Source organism: Mesocricetus auratus, unplaced genomic scaffold (assembly GCF_017639785.1).
Source record: "Mesocricetus auratus isolate SY011 unplaced genomic scaffold, BCM_Maur_2.0 Super-Scaffold_100022, whole genome shotgun sequence".
Lineage (NCBI taxonomy): Eukaryota > Metazoa > Chordata > Mammalia > Rodentia > Cricetidae > Mesocricetus > Mesocricetus auratus.
Window position 1 is genome coordinate 1234409 of NW_024429203.1, and position 16503 is coordinate 1250911.

The 16503-nt window shown below is 52.1% G+C and overlaps 1 protein-coding gene and 1 non-coding gene across 4 annotated transcripts; both read right to left on the reverse strand.

Moving 5' to 3' along the window:
- Window positions 1-450: 450 nt before the first annotated feature.
- Window positions 451-556, reverse strand: LOC121133586. The gene has a single exon (XR_005870469.1). It is a non-coding gene; the product is annotated as a U6 spliceosomal RNA (small nuclear RNA).
- A 1987-nt stretch (window positions 557-2543) lies between these two features.
- On the reverse strand, window positions 2544-11684 carry S1pr2 (sphingosine-1-phosphate receptor 2). Of its 3 annotated transcripts, none has more exons than XM_005078566.4 (2): window positions 11492-11684; window positions 2544-5141 (listed from the first exon to the last, which is right to left on the reverse strand). In XM_005078566.4, the coding sequence occupies exon 2, from the start codon at window positions 5116-5118 to the stop codon at window positions 4060-4062; it is 1059 nt and encodes a 352-aa protein (XP_005078623.1). In that variant the 5' UTR covers window positions 5119-5141; window positions 11492-11684; the 3' UTR covers window positions 2544-4059. The 3 variants fall into 3 exon arrangements, with proteins under 3 accessions (XP_005078623.1, XP_040586013.1, XP_040586012.1); XM_040730079.1 differs by lacking the exon at window positions 11492-11684 and adding an exon at window positions 11009-11111; XM_040730078.1 differs by lacking the exon at window positions 11492-11684 and adding an exon at window positions 10920-11019.
- Between the last annotated feature and the right edge of the window lie 4819 nt (window positions 11685-16503).

Sequence of the window (16503 nt, forward strand, 5' to 3'; positions counted from 1 at the left end):
CCTGCCTCTGCCTCTTGAGTACTAGGATTAAGGTGTGCCTTTTTGACATTTTTTTCTAACTCATTGACCTGGTTCTAGTTCATGAACTTTGGCAATTGTCTGTTGCAATGTCAGAAGGCTAGACAAATCTGCAAGAGTACAGAGGCCACAGGCCTGCACCCCACTGGAATTTCCCCTCTCCGGACAATTTAGAGATGACCACTATTGGGTAACTTAAGCCCTGTCTGGGACTGGAGTGGCGTTGAAGGCCAGGCTAGAGAGCCTCTCTGAGTGCGCATGCCCTAGCTGCAGTGCTCATGTGCAGTAAGAGTACAATTGGCAGGAGTTGGTTCTTGCCTTCCACCTTGGGGTCCCAGGGAGTAAACACAGGGAGTCAGGCTTGGCAAGGGTCTTTACCTACAGAGCAACCTCATCAGTCCCCCTTTGTCTTTGTTTCTTCCTTAAACTATTTTGAAAACAGAAAACTTTATGACTTTTCTTGTCATTCTCAAGCAGGAGCCATGCTAATCTCCATATTGCTCCAATTTTAGTATATGTACTGCCGGAGTGGATGGACACACACACACACACACACACACACACGTTTTTTTGTTTTTGTTTTTGTTTTTTTGGTTTTTACGAGACAGGGTTTCTCTGTATTGTTTTGGAGGCTGTCGGTCCAGCCCAGCCTCGAACTCACAGAGATCCACCTGCCTCTGCCTCCCGAGTGCTGGGATTAAAGGCGTGCGCCACCACCGCCCGGCGACACACACACGTTTTAAACAGGATCTTGGTATGTAATTCAGGCTAGCCTAGAACTCAGTATGTAGTCTGGGATGGACTCAAAACTCCAATTCTCCAGGAACCTTCATCTCCCCAGTGCAAGGATTATAGCTGGGAATGGCCACATCTAACTCAGATCCCCCCCCACTTCTATGTGTGTGTGTGTATGCGTATGCCTGAGTTCACAGGTGCAGGTATGTGTGTAGAGGCCAGAGGTTGACTTCAGGTGTCTTTTCTCCATCTGTCTCCTCTTAATTTACTTAAGCAAGGTCTCTATCACAACCCAGAGCTCGCCAGCCAGGCTGGTCTGGATTAGCTAGCTTGGTCCTCCACCCCACTTCCAAAACTGTCTGCCTCTACTCCCCAGTGCAGATTCCAGGCAGCTTCCAAGCCCACCTGGCTCTTACTACCTCGTGGGTCCTAGAGATGCAAACTCAGGAATGTCAGTCACTGTCACCTCAGCCCCAGATCAGGCTCTTGAGACCCTAGCCTCTGGCAGTGGAAGAAAGATCATTCCTTGAGCCCATTTAGGGAAACTGAAGAAAAACACAGAGAACTAGACATTGAGGCTGGGGTGGGGCTCAGCAGACAGAGCAATGCCCAGCATGCAGGGAGCCCTGGGTTTCATCCCTAGTAGAGCATAAACCCAGTTTGTGGAGTAACTCCAGCTTGGGGGGTGGAGGCAAGAGGATCACAATTTCAAGGTCATCCTCAGCTATTACACAGTGAATTTGAGACCAGCCTAATCTACATAGGACACTGTCTCAAAAAAAAAATATATATATATATAAAATCACTTCACACTAGTAGACTGCTTGGTCAACAGTCTTGATATCCCCAGTAGCACAGGAGGAAGAAGGAATGAAAAGGGGCTGGAGAGATGGTTCCAAGGCTAAGAGCACTTACTGCTCTTCCAGAAGACCTATGTTCCCTTCCCAGCACCCACAACAGGCTGATTACAACTGCCTGCAATTCTAGCACTAGAGAATCCAATTTCCCTGGCCTGCTCAGACACCATATGCACATGCAAATACCCATAACCTTCACACACACACACACACACACACACACACACACACACACACACACACACACACACTTTAAAATTTTTAAAAATCAGCCGGGCGTTGGTGGCGCACGCCTTTAATCCCAGCACGCGGGAGGCAGAGGCAGGCGGATCTCTGTGAGTTAGAGGCCAGCCTGGTCTACAGAGTGAGTTCCAGAGGACAGCCGGAGTTGTTACACAGAGAAAACAGAGAAACCCAGTCTTGAAAGGAGGAGGACTTTGGGAAGGAGAAGCTAGGCTTGTCTATCCCAGTCTTGAAAGGAGGAGGACTTTGGGAAGGAGTAGCTAGGCTTGTCTATCCCTCTGAAACCACCTTTCCAGTTCCCCAGATTATTCACAGACTTGGGCTGAAGAGCAGCCCTATCTCACCTGCTAAGGTATACCTCTGAAGGAGAACTCGGAGGCCCTGGGCCTAATGAGTCACTGTGAGGAGCAAAACAGCCTCCCAATGGCCCCAGGGAAAAGGTCAAGGCTGGCTCCTGTGTTCCCAGAAGTCATTGAGTGCAATTCCAGCTCAGCAATTCCAGCTCAGGCACAGCTAAGGGCTGGGGATGGGAGCATGGAATAAAGAAATGGAGAAGGCAGAGGTGTCTTGGCAGTTGATAACTTCCCTTACTCCATCTGTTTCACGCCAAGGACAGTAATAGGAAGAAATGGCTGTCTATAATTCCAACACACACACACACACACACCCCTAATAACCACCAGAAGCAAGAGAAATTGAACTGTTTATTAGCCCAGATCTGGGTCTCCAGCACAAGGATATCTGGGAAGCTATATAGAGGAGATACACTCCCAAATGGCTCCTTGCATCCCAAATTTCCCCTTCCTCCACCTTTTCTTTCACAAATCTGAGGCAGAGGTTTCTGTGTGGAAGAGATGAACCAGCAGTTCCCAAGGGGCCTGTGCATGGCCAGACCCCTCCCCCACCCCTATATATCTCTTTGGCAATTTCAACAGGGATGTGAGCACAAGAGGTCAGACAGCACCCACGCTGGGATATGTCACAGACCCCACTCACTGGCACACAGACACACATAAACACAGTTTGTACCGCATTGAACTTTCTATTTCCCCACAGGATTTAGCAATGTCCTTCAAGGGAAGGTTACATATGAGTATCCAGGAATGTCCTTGGCCACCTCTCATCTCTGTTAACTATGTTATTCATGATAACACGCAGGACAGGTGTTTGTGGTACAGCCCTGTGATACCAGCACTCAGGAAGTAGAGGCAGGAGAATCAGAAGTCCAAAGCCAGCCTTGGCTACATAGTGAGTTGGAGGTCAGGCTGGGCTACATAAGACCCTGTCACAATTTTAAAAACAACAAAGACAATTTACAAGTGGCCACATTGAGTTCAAGGCTGTCCTGCCTTAGAGGGCCTGGTACCTGGGGTAGGATGAAGGTGGGAAGGTGGGACTAGTGTGTGGGGAGGGAGGCTGGATTCAGGGATGCGAGTTCCAGGAATGACCAATGTCTCCCCTAGTTTTCTCCTGAAGAAGACCAAAGCCTCCTTAGCTTCTGGCCTGAATGGCTTTCCCCAGCCCTCAGCTGATTCCTCTGCACTCTCCAATAGAGCAAGTAGCCAATGAGGTCTGAGGATGGAGAAGAGGATTCCAGGCCCCTCCTCCCTGCACCACAGTGGTTTCCTTTGCCCGAACACGAAAGGAAAGGGAAGAAGTAACTGAGTTGATGCAATTGGGGAAGCTGTGGATTTAGGCCTCAGATTGACAGGGAGGAAGCCTTGGGTCCCCTGGGGACAGGGTTTCCACAAGTGTCCTAAGGTTGTCTGTGGAAGGTGGCAGGAGCTGGGTATGATGGTACACAGCTTTAAAATCCCAGCACTCAGAAGGCAGAGACAGGCGACCTCTGTGAGTTCATGGCCAGCCTGGTCTGCATAGCAAGTTCTAGACCAGCCAGGGCAACATAGAAAGGCCCTGTCTTAAAAAGAGGAGGCAGGGAGCCAGGTGGCTGGTAGGTAGGACAGGATGCTGACACCCTTTGTACCAAGCGGCAAATGCTCTAGGCCTAAGCTCCAGCCTGCTGTGTCCCTAACCCTTAACGATCCCCATGGTACTGCAATCTGTTCAGTCAGTGGCTCCATTGACCAGCTGGCCTACGAGCTGGGGTCAGTTCCACTAGGCCTGTGGCCCTGGGGGACACATGAGGTCACCCGGTCTCTCCCCACAGAGCTCTCTCTGTGGCTTGGTCATCTGTCAGTTCACCCTTTCAGACCACTGTGTTGCCCTCCAGAAATGTGGGTGACGTAGGCATATGCAAGCCCCTCTCCAGGGAACTGGAGCTGCGGAGGGGCAGGAGCTGGTGCCCCGGGGTCCCGCCTCTGCGGCCTGTCACTCTCTTTCCCTGCCGCCAACACTGTAGGGGCCTCAGCACCTCCCTCCGAAGGTCCCGGCTACACCATGTATAGATGACAGGGTTGAGCAGTGAGTTGAGAGTGGCAAAGGCAAAAAAATAATGGGCTTTGTAGAGGACTGGACAGGCCCGGACGGGACAGGCGGAGTCTAAGAGAAGGATGCTGAAAGCTGGCAGCCAGCAAATGATGAAGACGCCCAGTACGATGGTGACTGTCTTGAGCAGGGCCAGTGTCTGAGGACCAGCAATATCGGCATGGCTGGAACGGACTACGAAGTAGATTCGGACGTACAATGCCACGATAGCCAATAAGATGACAGAAAAGATGGTGACCACGCAGAGCACATAGTACTTGTCGTAGAGAGGCAGGGCAGTGGAGCAGGCCTCCAGTCGGTTCAGACAATTCCAGCCCAGGATGGGCAAGCCACCCAGAACCAGTGATATCAGCCAAGAGGCCCCAATGAGCATCAACATTCGACAGCTTTTGTCACTGCCGTAAAGCTTGACCTTGGCGATGGCTACGTGTCTCTCGATGGCAATAGCCAGGAGGCTGAAGACTGAGGCGGAGAGAGTGATGAAGGCTGAACCCTCTCGGGCGAACCACTGCAAAGGAGTCAGTGACAGAGTGACTGGCCCTGAGAGCAAGGTGTTGGCCACGAAGGCCACACCTGCCAGCAGGTCGGAGGCCGCCAGGTTCCCGAGGAACAGGTACATCGCTGAGTGGAACTTGCTGTTCCTTGCCACGGCGATCAACACCAGGAGGTTCTCCACCACGATGGCACAGCATAGGAGGATGATGAAGGCCGAGGCCACCTTGCGGGAAAGCGTCTCCTGCATGTCCAGCGTCTCCTTGGTGTAATTGTAGTGTTCTTGAACCTTCCCAGTATTGAGGTACTCTGAGTATAAGCCACCCATGGTGGGGCCATGGGGGATGAGAACTGCAGAGGAAATGGACAACAGATTAGACCCGTGGCTTTTGCAGGAGCTCTACAGTGAGCTTGTTCTAAAGAGGTTCAGAGTCTAGCTGAGTCCTCAGAGCGACCCCAGGGAAGCTGCATTCATTACTGCCCCCCTCCATGTGACAGACAGGATGCTTGGAGACGTTAGTTCAGGTTTTTTTTTCTTTCTTTCTATTTTTTTCTCTCATGACAGGGTTTCTCTCTGTAACCCTGGCTGTCCTGGACCAGGTCAGCCTCCAACTTGAGATTCTCCTGCCTCTGCCTCCCAAGTGCTGGGATTAAAGGCATGTGCCACCATGTATGACCTGAAATCATATTCATACAAATAACATTATATGGATTGAGATATATATATAGAGAGAGATAGAGAGAGAGAGAGAGAGAGAGAGAGAGAGAGAGAGAGAGAGAGAATTAAAGAAATAGAGGCCATGAATTTGAGAGAGAAGAGAAGGCAGGGGATTGCCAGCCTGCGCTGTATTACAGGACCCTATCTCAAGGGAAAAGAAAGGGACAGGTAAGATTTTCGGGTATTACAGGACCCTATCTCGAGGGAAAAGAAAGGGACAGGTAAGATTTTCGGGACTTCTAGCAGCACACCTGCCTTCCATGGAGCAAGTCCAAGGTAGAGCGTGGGCAGCTTGTCACTTCTGTGCTACACACAGGCACCTTCATGCCACCTGCTGACCTGGGTAAGCGAGATTCTTACTACCCGCAGCACTAACCCCTGATCATTACCACCCACTGCCTGGTTCCAGGCTGGGTCTAAGCCTTGAGGCCGTGGGCACACCCAAAGATAAGGACTTGGGGAGACACCAGGACGGCCCTGAGGTACAGGCTTCCCCAAGCTGCACTATCTTGAAGGAAATAGACCTTGGTGGCAAGACAGAGTTTTATCTGTTCCCACTCCAACTCTGACTTTCAGACTGACTTGCTGTAGGCTCAGACTCTTAGCCTCAACATATCCATCTGTACAATGGGTACCAAAAGATCCCTTCATAAGGAATGGAAAAATCCTTTTCAAGGATGTGTGAAACCTGGTTGGTGATATGCACCTGTAATCACAGCACCCCAGGGGCTAAGGTGGGATGACAGCTTGAGCTCAAGAGTTCACGACCAGCCTAGGCAAGAGCAAGGGCAGACAAAGGGGTCATGTGAGATGGGTGAACAGGTGAAAGCACTCGCTGAACAAGCCTGACACCCTGGATTGGGTTCCCCAAAGCCACAGTAGGAGAGGACTGAGTCCCAAAAGCTAACCTCTGACCTCCACGTTGGGTGCCAGTGGCAAGGTGTGCCCACACTCACATACACACTATGCCCCCCATAATAATAAACATAATAAGCTTTAAAAAGAAAAGGCAAGAAGGGGGGAAAGGGAAGGAGAAGAGAGGGGAGAGTTTCCCAGAGCTAGGGAGGCGGCTTGGCGGGTGAAGTGCTTGCCTTGGAGTTATGACGCCCTGAGTTTGACGCCCACATTAAATAGACCCAGTAGCATTCGGGGATATGTAAAAAGGTGGATCCCCCTGGAAGCTCAAAGGGAAAAAAGTAAAAAGGAAAAGATATGTGCGGGGCCTGAAGAGATGGCTTAGTAGGCAGAGCGCTTGCCTTGCAAGCGTGAGGACCTGAGTTCAATGCCCAACACCCACATAAAAAAGTCACGGGGGATGATGGCTCAGCCCCAGCCTGATCTACCTGGAGAGTTTCAGGCCACTAAGAACCCCGTTTCAAAAACAAAGCAAAGCAGGGTGGGATGTAATCTGAGGAGCAGGAGGTGAACTCGCCCTATGCCCCCGACACACAGTGTGCACACACATGCACATGTGCCTACATGCATAGCACATACAGAGAGCATAGGAAATATCCAACAAGTATTAACTAATGTCTTCAGTGTCCCCTTCCCCAACACACACAAGCCTTGGGGCTACCTCCACCCACTCAATATTCTGGAAAAGGATGCTGATTTAGCCATAAAACAAAACAAAACAAAAACCCCACTCCAACAGCCGCTTCCCATCCCCACCATCTCACAAGGACACTAGGTCCCGGGAGGTGCGCAGGGCGCTGGCACCCCCTCCACTGCCGGATGCAATCCAGATGTGTCAAGCCCCTGGAACAAACATGGCAGAGCCCTTGTCACATCCGGTGTGGGCAAGTCTGGGGGTGGGAACGAAGAGAAGAGGCGGTCACCGGTGACCTGGTCTCGGAGGTCCCGGCGAGGCAGCTGCTGAAGTCACATGAGCCATGAAGGGCCCCCCCCCTGGAGCAGTCTGTGCAGAGGGGCTGGGAGGAGGGTTAGAAATCTGTTTCCATGAAAGTCTGAGTCACCCACCCCTCCTTTGCAAGGAAAACTGAGCTGAGCCTGGGAAGGAGCAGGGGAGGGGGCCTGTGTGGGCAGAGAGCATGAGAGCACACCGTGGCCAGCTAGAGTAGGGTAGGGGAATCTAGGAGGGGCTGGCGCAATGTACAGAGAATGCTCCCGTCCTTGGTTACAGGGAGGGGCCACATGCTAAGCACTCTCCCAAGCCTGGGCTTGGAAAGAGGCCTGACAAGGGCCACGTGTTTCCCAGACAGAGCACGGTTCCAGAAGCTGGCTGGTAGAGCCGGTTCCTAGTGAGGACTGAGAACGATGGGGGTCTCCCGGGGTCGCCCAGCCATCTCCTTTGCCGGATACCCCCTCGGTGGGACACTCTGGCCTTTGAGGGGGGTTTACAGACACAGCTGCTCCCCACCCCCTAGGCGAGGGGACATCCGTCCTACTTTGGGAACAGAGAAGAGCTTGTACGTGTCCTCGGGGACAGCTGCCCCACCCATATCCTCACACAGAGGCCCCTTGTTTCCCCTGCCTGGACAGAGCCCCGGGTGCACCAATGCCCTCAGCTCATTGCAGCGGGTCCCAGGCCAGCTTGGCTCAGGCCACACAGCCAGGTCTTCAGGCCGAAGCAGCCAGGAGCCTGATTGGCTCATTTTCAATCGGTGCATCCTCGGCATCCGATTGGTCCAGCTGGGGGCGCTCTGAGAAGACTCTTACAGAGGTTCCCTTTTGAAAGCTGCTGGGACTCTGCTCCTCAGGAGCTGTGTGCTTGTCCCTGTGCGGTTGGGTCACCCTTCCTCAGACGCCGTTCTGCCCTGATCATCTGGGCTCCTCTTGGGGTTCATATTTGAGAACCAACCCCCCAACTGCAAGCCTAGTAGATGACAACCCCGGGTGTGTCCCTTAGCACCCCTTTGAGACTCCCAAGGATATCCACCACCCCTCACCACTCTGGCGGTGTGGAAGAGAAAGAATTATGGCCGTTTCCTGCAGAAATAAACGTGACCAGCCCACCAGAGCACCCCAGGGACTGACCAGAAAGTCTTTCTTTCCCGGGGGCAGAAGACAGTGAGTACTATATTCACAGCTGTGCAGAGGCTAAGACTCTACACACGCACGCGCGCGCGCGCACACACACACACACACACACACACACACACACACACAGTCCAGTAAGGAGGGGGAACTAGGGTCCAGGCTGTCTCCCCAGTCTCCTCTTCCCTTTTGAACCTTCCTAACCAAAGGGTTTAAGCGGTTTAAGGACTCCCTGAAAGAGGAAGCCGGGCCCATGGGCTGGTGCCTTGGAGGAAGAGTCACTCTCCAGGCGGATAGGAGTTGGCCTGGCCTCCTCTTTTTGTCCAGATGCCAAGACCCAGCTAAACCTCGAGTCTGGTCTCCTGTCACCCTTCACTACAGTGGTCCAGCCTGCTTCTCAGGGGCAGGGGAAGTTGCCACTTGACTCTGAACTGAAAATGAGCCTGACCAGGTGGTTCACACCTATTATCCCAGCTACACAGGAAGCTGAGGAAGGAAGACGGAGAGTTCAAGACCAGCCTGGGCTACATAATGAGTATAAAGTTAGCTTGGAAAGCATAGGGAAACCTTGACTAAGTAGAAATTAAAGGGGTGTGCTGGGAGATGCTGAGATGGCTCATTGGCATTTGTCACCAGGCTTGAAGGTGTCACCAAGCTTCTGGCCTCTACACTCACGCCATGAAGCACACATGCCCAAATAGACACACCCACAAAATAAATAAATGTAACCTTTAAGATGTAAAATATTAAAAAGCCCACTGTAGCAGTGCACTTCTAATCGCAGGATTTGGGAGAAAGAGGCAGGAGGATCTCTGTGAATTTGGGGCCAGCATGATTCACAGAGTGAGTTTCAGGACAGCCAGAACTACACAGTGCGACTCTGTCTATAAATAAATGAAATTAAGAAGGCGAGCTCTGTGTAACGCAGGGACACAGCATCCTTTTGAAGCCCTGGGTTCCCAGGATGCAGAACGCAAGGAAGATAGACAAGAGGGAGGCTTTGGAGAGGGAGGGCAGACATCTGGACGTGACTGCCTGGCTAAAGATTAGGAGAGAGGAAGGCTGCAGGAAGGCCTGGTGGCTTAGTGGCTCTGCTCCTCTCCCTCCCAGTTCCAGAGCTCAACCATCCCTCCCTAGCAGCTGGCCAGGCTCAACCCAGCAAGCACCTTTTCTCTCTTTTGGTGGCTGGGTGATTATAGCCCCTCCCATGCTGCCGCCGCCCACCACACCTGCAGGGGAGAACGGACTGAACTAAGAACTTAATCTTCATTCTATGGCTCCGTAGGGTTCCAATGGTATAACTCCTGCTCCCATGGAAACTCCTCACTAGCCTCCCAAGGACGATTTGAATCTCGACCTCAGGGCCTACCCTATATCCGACAGACACTCCTCCACCCCACCCCACCCACACACAAACATGTTTTCTGGCAGACTCTATCTGGATTTCGTTTGAATGTCACTCTTTAGGTCTTCAGGAACTACCTTCTCTTTTATTGAGACAGGGTCTGTGTATCCCAGACTGACCAGGAACTCTCCATGTAAATCAGGCTGTCCTTGAACTCACAAGAATCCTCCTGCCTCAGTCTCCAGAGTGCTGGGATTAAAGGCATGGGGCATGGTGCCCAGTCCAGCCCATCCCCGAATCCTTTCTATAAGAGCATCTAGCTTTATCATCAGAAATTATCTTGTTTTTCACAGTACCCAATGAGGCCAGCTATCAAGTTCACGATCAGCCTCTTGCGCCTGATGCAAAGGAGGCAAACACAAGAATGAATGAAAGGGCCCTAAATTAAGGGCTCCCAGGAAGAGCTTGGGGACATCTCAGTACCCCTAGCAGCACGCCAACTCAGCCACTAGGCGAAGCCTGGCGCGTCTCCATGGCGACGACGGTAAGACCCGCCCGGCCCAGGCAGCACTCTCTGGCTCCTTATCAGGCCGAGGAATGCGCGGTATCCACACTCTCCCGCGCTGGGGCGGCGCCATCTCTCTCCCGAGACCCCGACACGCGCGCAGGATGCCCCCCTCCCCGAACCAGGCAACAAGCGAAGGCGACACCCCTGCATCCCATCGGAGGGCCCCCACACCTAGATTCCCCGGGCACTGGGGCGAGGGGAAGACCCAAGCTGCAGCAGCTGCATCCCCCATGATGCTCCCATGTCCCGCCACAAGGGACCGTGGGCTCAGAAGAGTGTCGCCTAGGGCATCTAACAAGAATAGAGACGGGGGTGGGGAGGGGAGGTGGAAATCCCCGGGTGACTCAACCGGTGCCAGAGAAGGGGGCGAGGTCCCAACGCTGTGTAGCCCGCGACAATGTGGACTCCACGCCACGCGTGCCTTCCTTCGCCCCTATATGCCCAGTCCCTGGGCTAGGAGAGGAAAAGGAGGCGTCTGGACTAGGCAGTACTGTTCCTTACCTTCTGAAACAAAGCAATGCTCCCGAAGGGAACACCGGAGGAGAGGGGCAACTCAGGGAAACTGAGGCAGAAAAAGGAAAAAACCTAACCTCACAGGCGGTGGGGCGATGGCCTTCCCTGGGGACCCCGCCCATGAACTCCGAGCGCCCGCCGCTCGTACGCAGCACCTTTCGTCCTAGCTCAAGCCGGAGACAGAGAAGAAGGGATGCTGTACCTCTCCCCAACAATCCCACTGCCCCAAACCCTGCTTCCTGAGTACCCCCTCCTGTCTTGCAAAGTAGCCAAACCAAAGCGCTTGGATTCCGCCTTTCTCTTCAGCACCAACTTCCTGCCCCGAGGAAGGCGGGGAGCTCCGTCTGGGGGTGCGCCACTGAGTAGGTGGGAAACTGCCTGGAGTGGAGGAACGAGTGCACGGGGGAGGGTGATCGGTCCCCTCGGTGCAGCAGAGCCTGGAGTAGCGCATGCTAAGCCGGTATGAGCGCCTGACCCCGGGCTGGGAGCTCGGATCCCCGCGGTCTCAGTGGACCGCGGCCCGCCCAGATCGGAACCTCCCCTCGGCCCCGCGCGCTCACCTGGCTAGGCCGGCTGGGGTCCCTGGCCTGGCCCGAGTGGCCTTTGCGTCTGCGCCCCGGGACAGGCAGTGGCTAGGTTTGGAGGCTGCTGGCTGGGCTCGGTCTACGTCCCGGAGTTGGGGACCCAGGACAAGAGGGAGGCGGGCAGAGCCGCCGCCTCCGGCCCCCACTCCCTACTCGCCCCGCCCTCCTCTCCTCCTCTTTCCGGCGGCGACTTGCAATGAATTCCAGATGTGGTCCGCCAGTCAGCCAGGGCGCGCGCTGGGGAAGCACTGGGCCCCTTTGTCCGCACCCCCCCTCCCGTCCTGCCCCTCCCAGCCCCCACCCGTGAGAACCGTATCGTGATGTCACGGCCGCGTGACGTCACACCTTTCTTAACCCAGGTGGCATAGACCTGAAACAACTGTGTTCTTTCGGAAGACACTGAAGGCCTTGCTCCAGGCTCGTGCCTGGGACCTGGAAATGGAGGAAATCGTGCTTACCTACTAGGGAGGACTCGGCAATTCAGGGTTAAGCACCTACTGTGTGTTCCTTCAAGAAACAAATTCCTACTTTGTGCCACGCCCATCCCCCCCAAAACAGAACTGGGTGTGGTGGCACATGCTCCTGCACCTGGGACCTGGGATTTGGGAGGATCAGGAAGTTCAGACTCGTCAGGACAGGCTGGGCAAGTGAGACCCTTTCTGGAGAACAACGGGCTGGGATGTGGATTCAGGTGGCCGGAGTGCTTGCCTAGCGTGCACAAAGGCCTGGGTTCCATCCTCAGCCCTTCGTATGCAGGGCATGGCGGCTCGGGCCTCTAATCCCAGCACTTGGGAAGTAGAAGCAGGTTTGTTCTGGAGCTTGAGGCCGGTCTTGACTACATGATCCTGTTGTCTCCTTCCCTCCAAACAACTCAGCGAAACAATTCCAAAATTAAGAGTAACAACAGATCAGCTATGTAGCTCACTAAGCAGGGGAAAGTGCTTGCCTGGAAGCCTGACTTAAGTTCAGTCCCTGGAAACAAGGTTGACCTCTGACCTCCACACAACACCGTGGCATTGCCGCACCTGCATTTATACATAGATGCATGTACAATAATAATACATGCATTTTAAAAACAATAACAGGATAACCGACTTAATGGAGCCCATTCTACATAGAAAGACACCTTGCTCAGCCAAGACACAGGGGTGTGGGGGTGGAGAGTGACCTTGGTCCTGCCACAACAAGATGATGGGACAGACTTACTTGACTTCCTAGGGAAGGCCTTACCCTCTCAGAGGAGCAGATGGGAGGTGGAAGGGGGTGTGGGGGGACCAGGAGAAGAGGAGAGAGGGGAAACTGGGATTCGAATGTAAAAAATAAATTAACAAAAACAGAAACAATAGCAAGCTCTTGCTTGTCAACAGGCCTGAAAGTCTGAGTTTGATGCCTGGGTCCCACATAGTTGAAAGTGAGAACCAATTCCTACAAGTTGTCCACTGACCTCCAAGGCCTGCTGTGATACCTGCATACACCCATGTTGCACACACACACATACACACAATAATAAAATTAATAAATTTTTAAAAGGTGCACAAGAGATGGCTCAGTGAGCACCCACAGACCTGACAACCTCCTAGGACTCCAGCCTCGGTATTCGACATCCCCAGCCTCGTGGGCACCTGCATTCATATGCACATACCCATACATGAATACACACAATTGCACATAATTAAAAACAAAAAAAAATAAATAAGCACAACAAAACAGAAGGTAAATTGCCCACCCAAACATAAGCTCCATAAGAGCAGAGAGCATTTTCCCCCTTGATATCTTTAAGACTGTGCCCCAGCCAGGCTTTGGTGACGCACGCCTTTAATCCCAGCACTCGGGAGGCAGAGGCAGGCGGATCTCTGTGAGTTCGAGACCAGCCTGGACTACAGAGCGAGTTCCAGGACAGCCTCCAAAGCCACAGAGAAACCCTTTCTCAAAAAACAAAAAACAAAACAAACAAAAAAAGAGACTGTGCCCCATAACTGCCTCAAAACATTTATGGCCAGGCATGGTGGTACACACATTTAATCTCAGCACTCAAGAGGCAGAGGCAGGTGGGTCTCTGTGAGTTCAAGACCAGTCTGGTCTACAAAGCAAGGTCCAGAATAGCCTGGGCTGTTTACACAGAGAAATCCTGTCTGGAAACACCGAAAAACAAAAACAACAAAACTCAAACCAAACCAACCAAACAAACAACAACAGCAAAAAAGCAACCATTTGTGGAGGCGTGTGGCTCAGGGTTACATCACTTGCCTCTCGTACACAGGGCCCTGAGTTCCATCTGTACCACAAAAAACAAGGAAGTAAGTGGCGATCTGGATGCAAGCCTGTAATCCAAGCACTTGAGTAGGTGGAGGCAGGAGGATCAAGAGTTTAGGTCATTTTCTGTTACGTAGCATGACTTGCTAGATAGAGTAAGCCTTTCAATATGAACTAGAGGAGATAGAGTCCCTGCCTGTGATGCCTAAAGCCCAGGATTGCATCCCCAGCATGGAAAATAAGATAGAAAGAAATAGAATAAAGAGGTACCACTTGCACAAGTGAATGAGTCTTTCTTTGCATTTGCCATCCAAACACTCCAGTGCTTCAGAAACCAAAGCAAGGCTGGAGGTAGACCAGTGAACAGCGATGTGCTGCTGTCCCCACAGACCTTAGGTTCTGGGTAAGTATGTAAGTGGGAAGAGTCCACAATCACACAGGAAAAAGAAAGTATCTGACTTCCTGGAAGAGGAACTGCGAGAAGAGCTGGAGGGGAGGAAGGCAACCCTGCTTGCATTATGGAAATCCTTTGTGCTTCCTGGCTTTGCTGACAAGTGCGTACGTGTTATATTCCAGCAACAAATTAAACTGAAGGCAGCCTGGGACCCAGGCGAAGTAAAGCAATGAAACTAAGGGAAGGGGGAGTTCCACTCCCAAACTTCTGTAGAAGGGATCGGAAGCTGGACTTGCTGCCGTCACCCTAGCACTCAGGAAGCAGGGTCAGGAGTTCATCCTAGGCTACAAACCTATTAGGAGCCAACCCGGCACCATCAGTCCCTGTCTCAAAAAAAATAAATAGGGCCGCCTTGATAGCGGAAAGACTAAAGGCACTTGTCGCCAATCTTGACAGCCTGAGTTCTAGTCCCAGGACCCACAAGGTGGAAGGAGAGAACCACTCTTCCAAGTTGTTCTCAGACCTCCACATGAGAGAGAGAGAGGGAGAGAGGGAGAGAGAGACAGAGAGGGAGAGACAGAGAGGGAGGGAGGGAGGGAGGGAGGGAGGGGGAGGGCTGGAGAGATGGGTGGGGGGAGGGCTGGAGAGATGGGTGGGGGTGGGGAGGGCTGGAGAGATGGGTGGGGGTGGGGAGGGCTGGAGAGATGGGTGGGGGTGGGGAGGGCTGGAGAGATGGCTCAGCAGTTACAAGCACTGGCTGCTCCTCCAGAAGACCTTAGTTCATTTCCCAGCACCCACATGGCAGCTCACAACTGCTTACAACTCCAGTTACAAGGAAGCCAGTGCCATCTTCTGGTCTGCAAGGACACCTGCACACACATACACGCATGTAAGACATTTACACACAAATAAAAAACAGATCTTTCAAAACAAAAGTGCCTCTTTTTTTTTGTTTTATAAAATCGGGAGGTAGGTAAAGCGCAGCTCAGCCTCATGTGCTTGGCGCGTGCGGGGGTGTGGGTGTGGAGGGGGGGGCAGGGGCAGGGGGCATCTTCCACCCTCCCATGGACAAGAGGGTAAATGCCGAAGTGAAACTGACACAGTGGACCATATCAGGGAAGGAGAGCTGCACACTAATATGCCTTGCTTCTCCCGCTTGTGAGGGTGGTCATAGGATGGTATAAATACACCCACATTTGCCTGTGAACTCATGCAGGGAAAATGTAACAAGATACTTGTCACGCTTGTTACCCAGGGACAGAAGGGGGTGGGGTGGGGGCGATGGGGACAGGGACTGACAGGGAGACCAGCAGAGAAGTGTCTGAGGACACCAGAGGACACTTCAATTTGTGTGCTAATTCCAAACTTTACAAATATGGGCTGACTCAAAGGGTAAAGGTGCTTATGACCAAACCAGACAACCTGGGTTTGATCCCCAGGACCCACGTGGTTGAAGGAAAGAGCTCCTGGACGTCAACCTCTGACCTCCACAACCACACCACGGTACATGTGTGGGCATGCACACATGCATAAATAAGTATGTGAATGTAAAATGATTTATTTAAAAAGACAAAGAAAATTATGAGACCGTAAAAGAAAAAAAAAGAAAATGCTTATCAGACTCTCAGTTGCAAAATATCTGTAGCAATAATGATTAATAACAAACATTAGCCGGGCGTTGGTGACACACACCTTTAATCCCAGCACTCGGGAGGCAGAGGCAGGCGGATCTCTGTGAGTTCGAGGCCAGGCTGGACCGACAGCCTCCAAAACAGAGAAACCCTGTCTCGAAAAACCAAATAATAATAATAATAATAATAACAAACATTAATTAGTAGCTTTTTTGTAGTGCTAGGGATGGAACCCAGGACCCTTGCTCCACCATTGAGCAACCCACCAGGCCTAGCAACAGTGTTCACATACTGTCATTTGACAAATTGAGCATCCTAAAACTGAAGAGATGGCCCAGTACTTTAGAACACTTGCTGCTCTTGCAGAGGACCTGAGTTCAGTGCCTAGCACTTACACCAGGAAGATCATAGCCACCTGTGACTCTAGTTCCAGGGAATCCAGTGCTCCCTTTTGACCTTAGAGGGGACCAGCACATGATATGGCATTTTTTAAAAAAAATTAAACATCCATTTTATGTAAGTTTTTCAGACAGGGTCTTACTACCCTGTAGGAATATTTTAATTGACAACGAAAGAGCTGGTATAAGGCTGACTTAGGATATGAGAAGGCCTGAGTTCTATCCACAGCATCACAAAAATAAACAAACAATAAAGAAATGGATATTATGAAAAACAGGACTGGGAGAGACTTACCTGGAGAATGGGAGAGA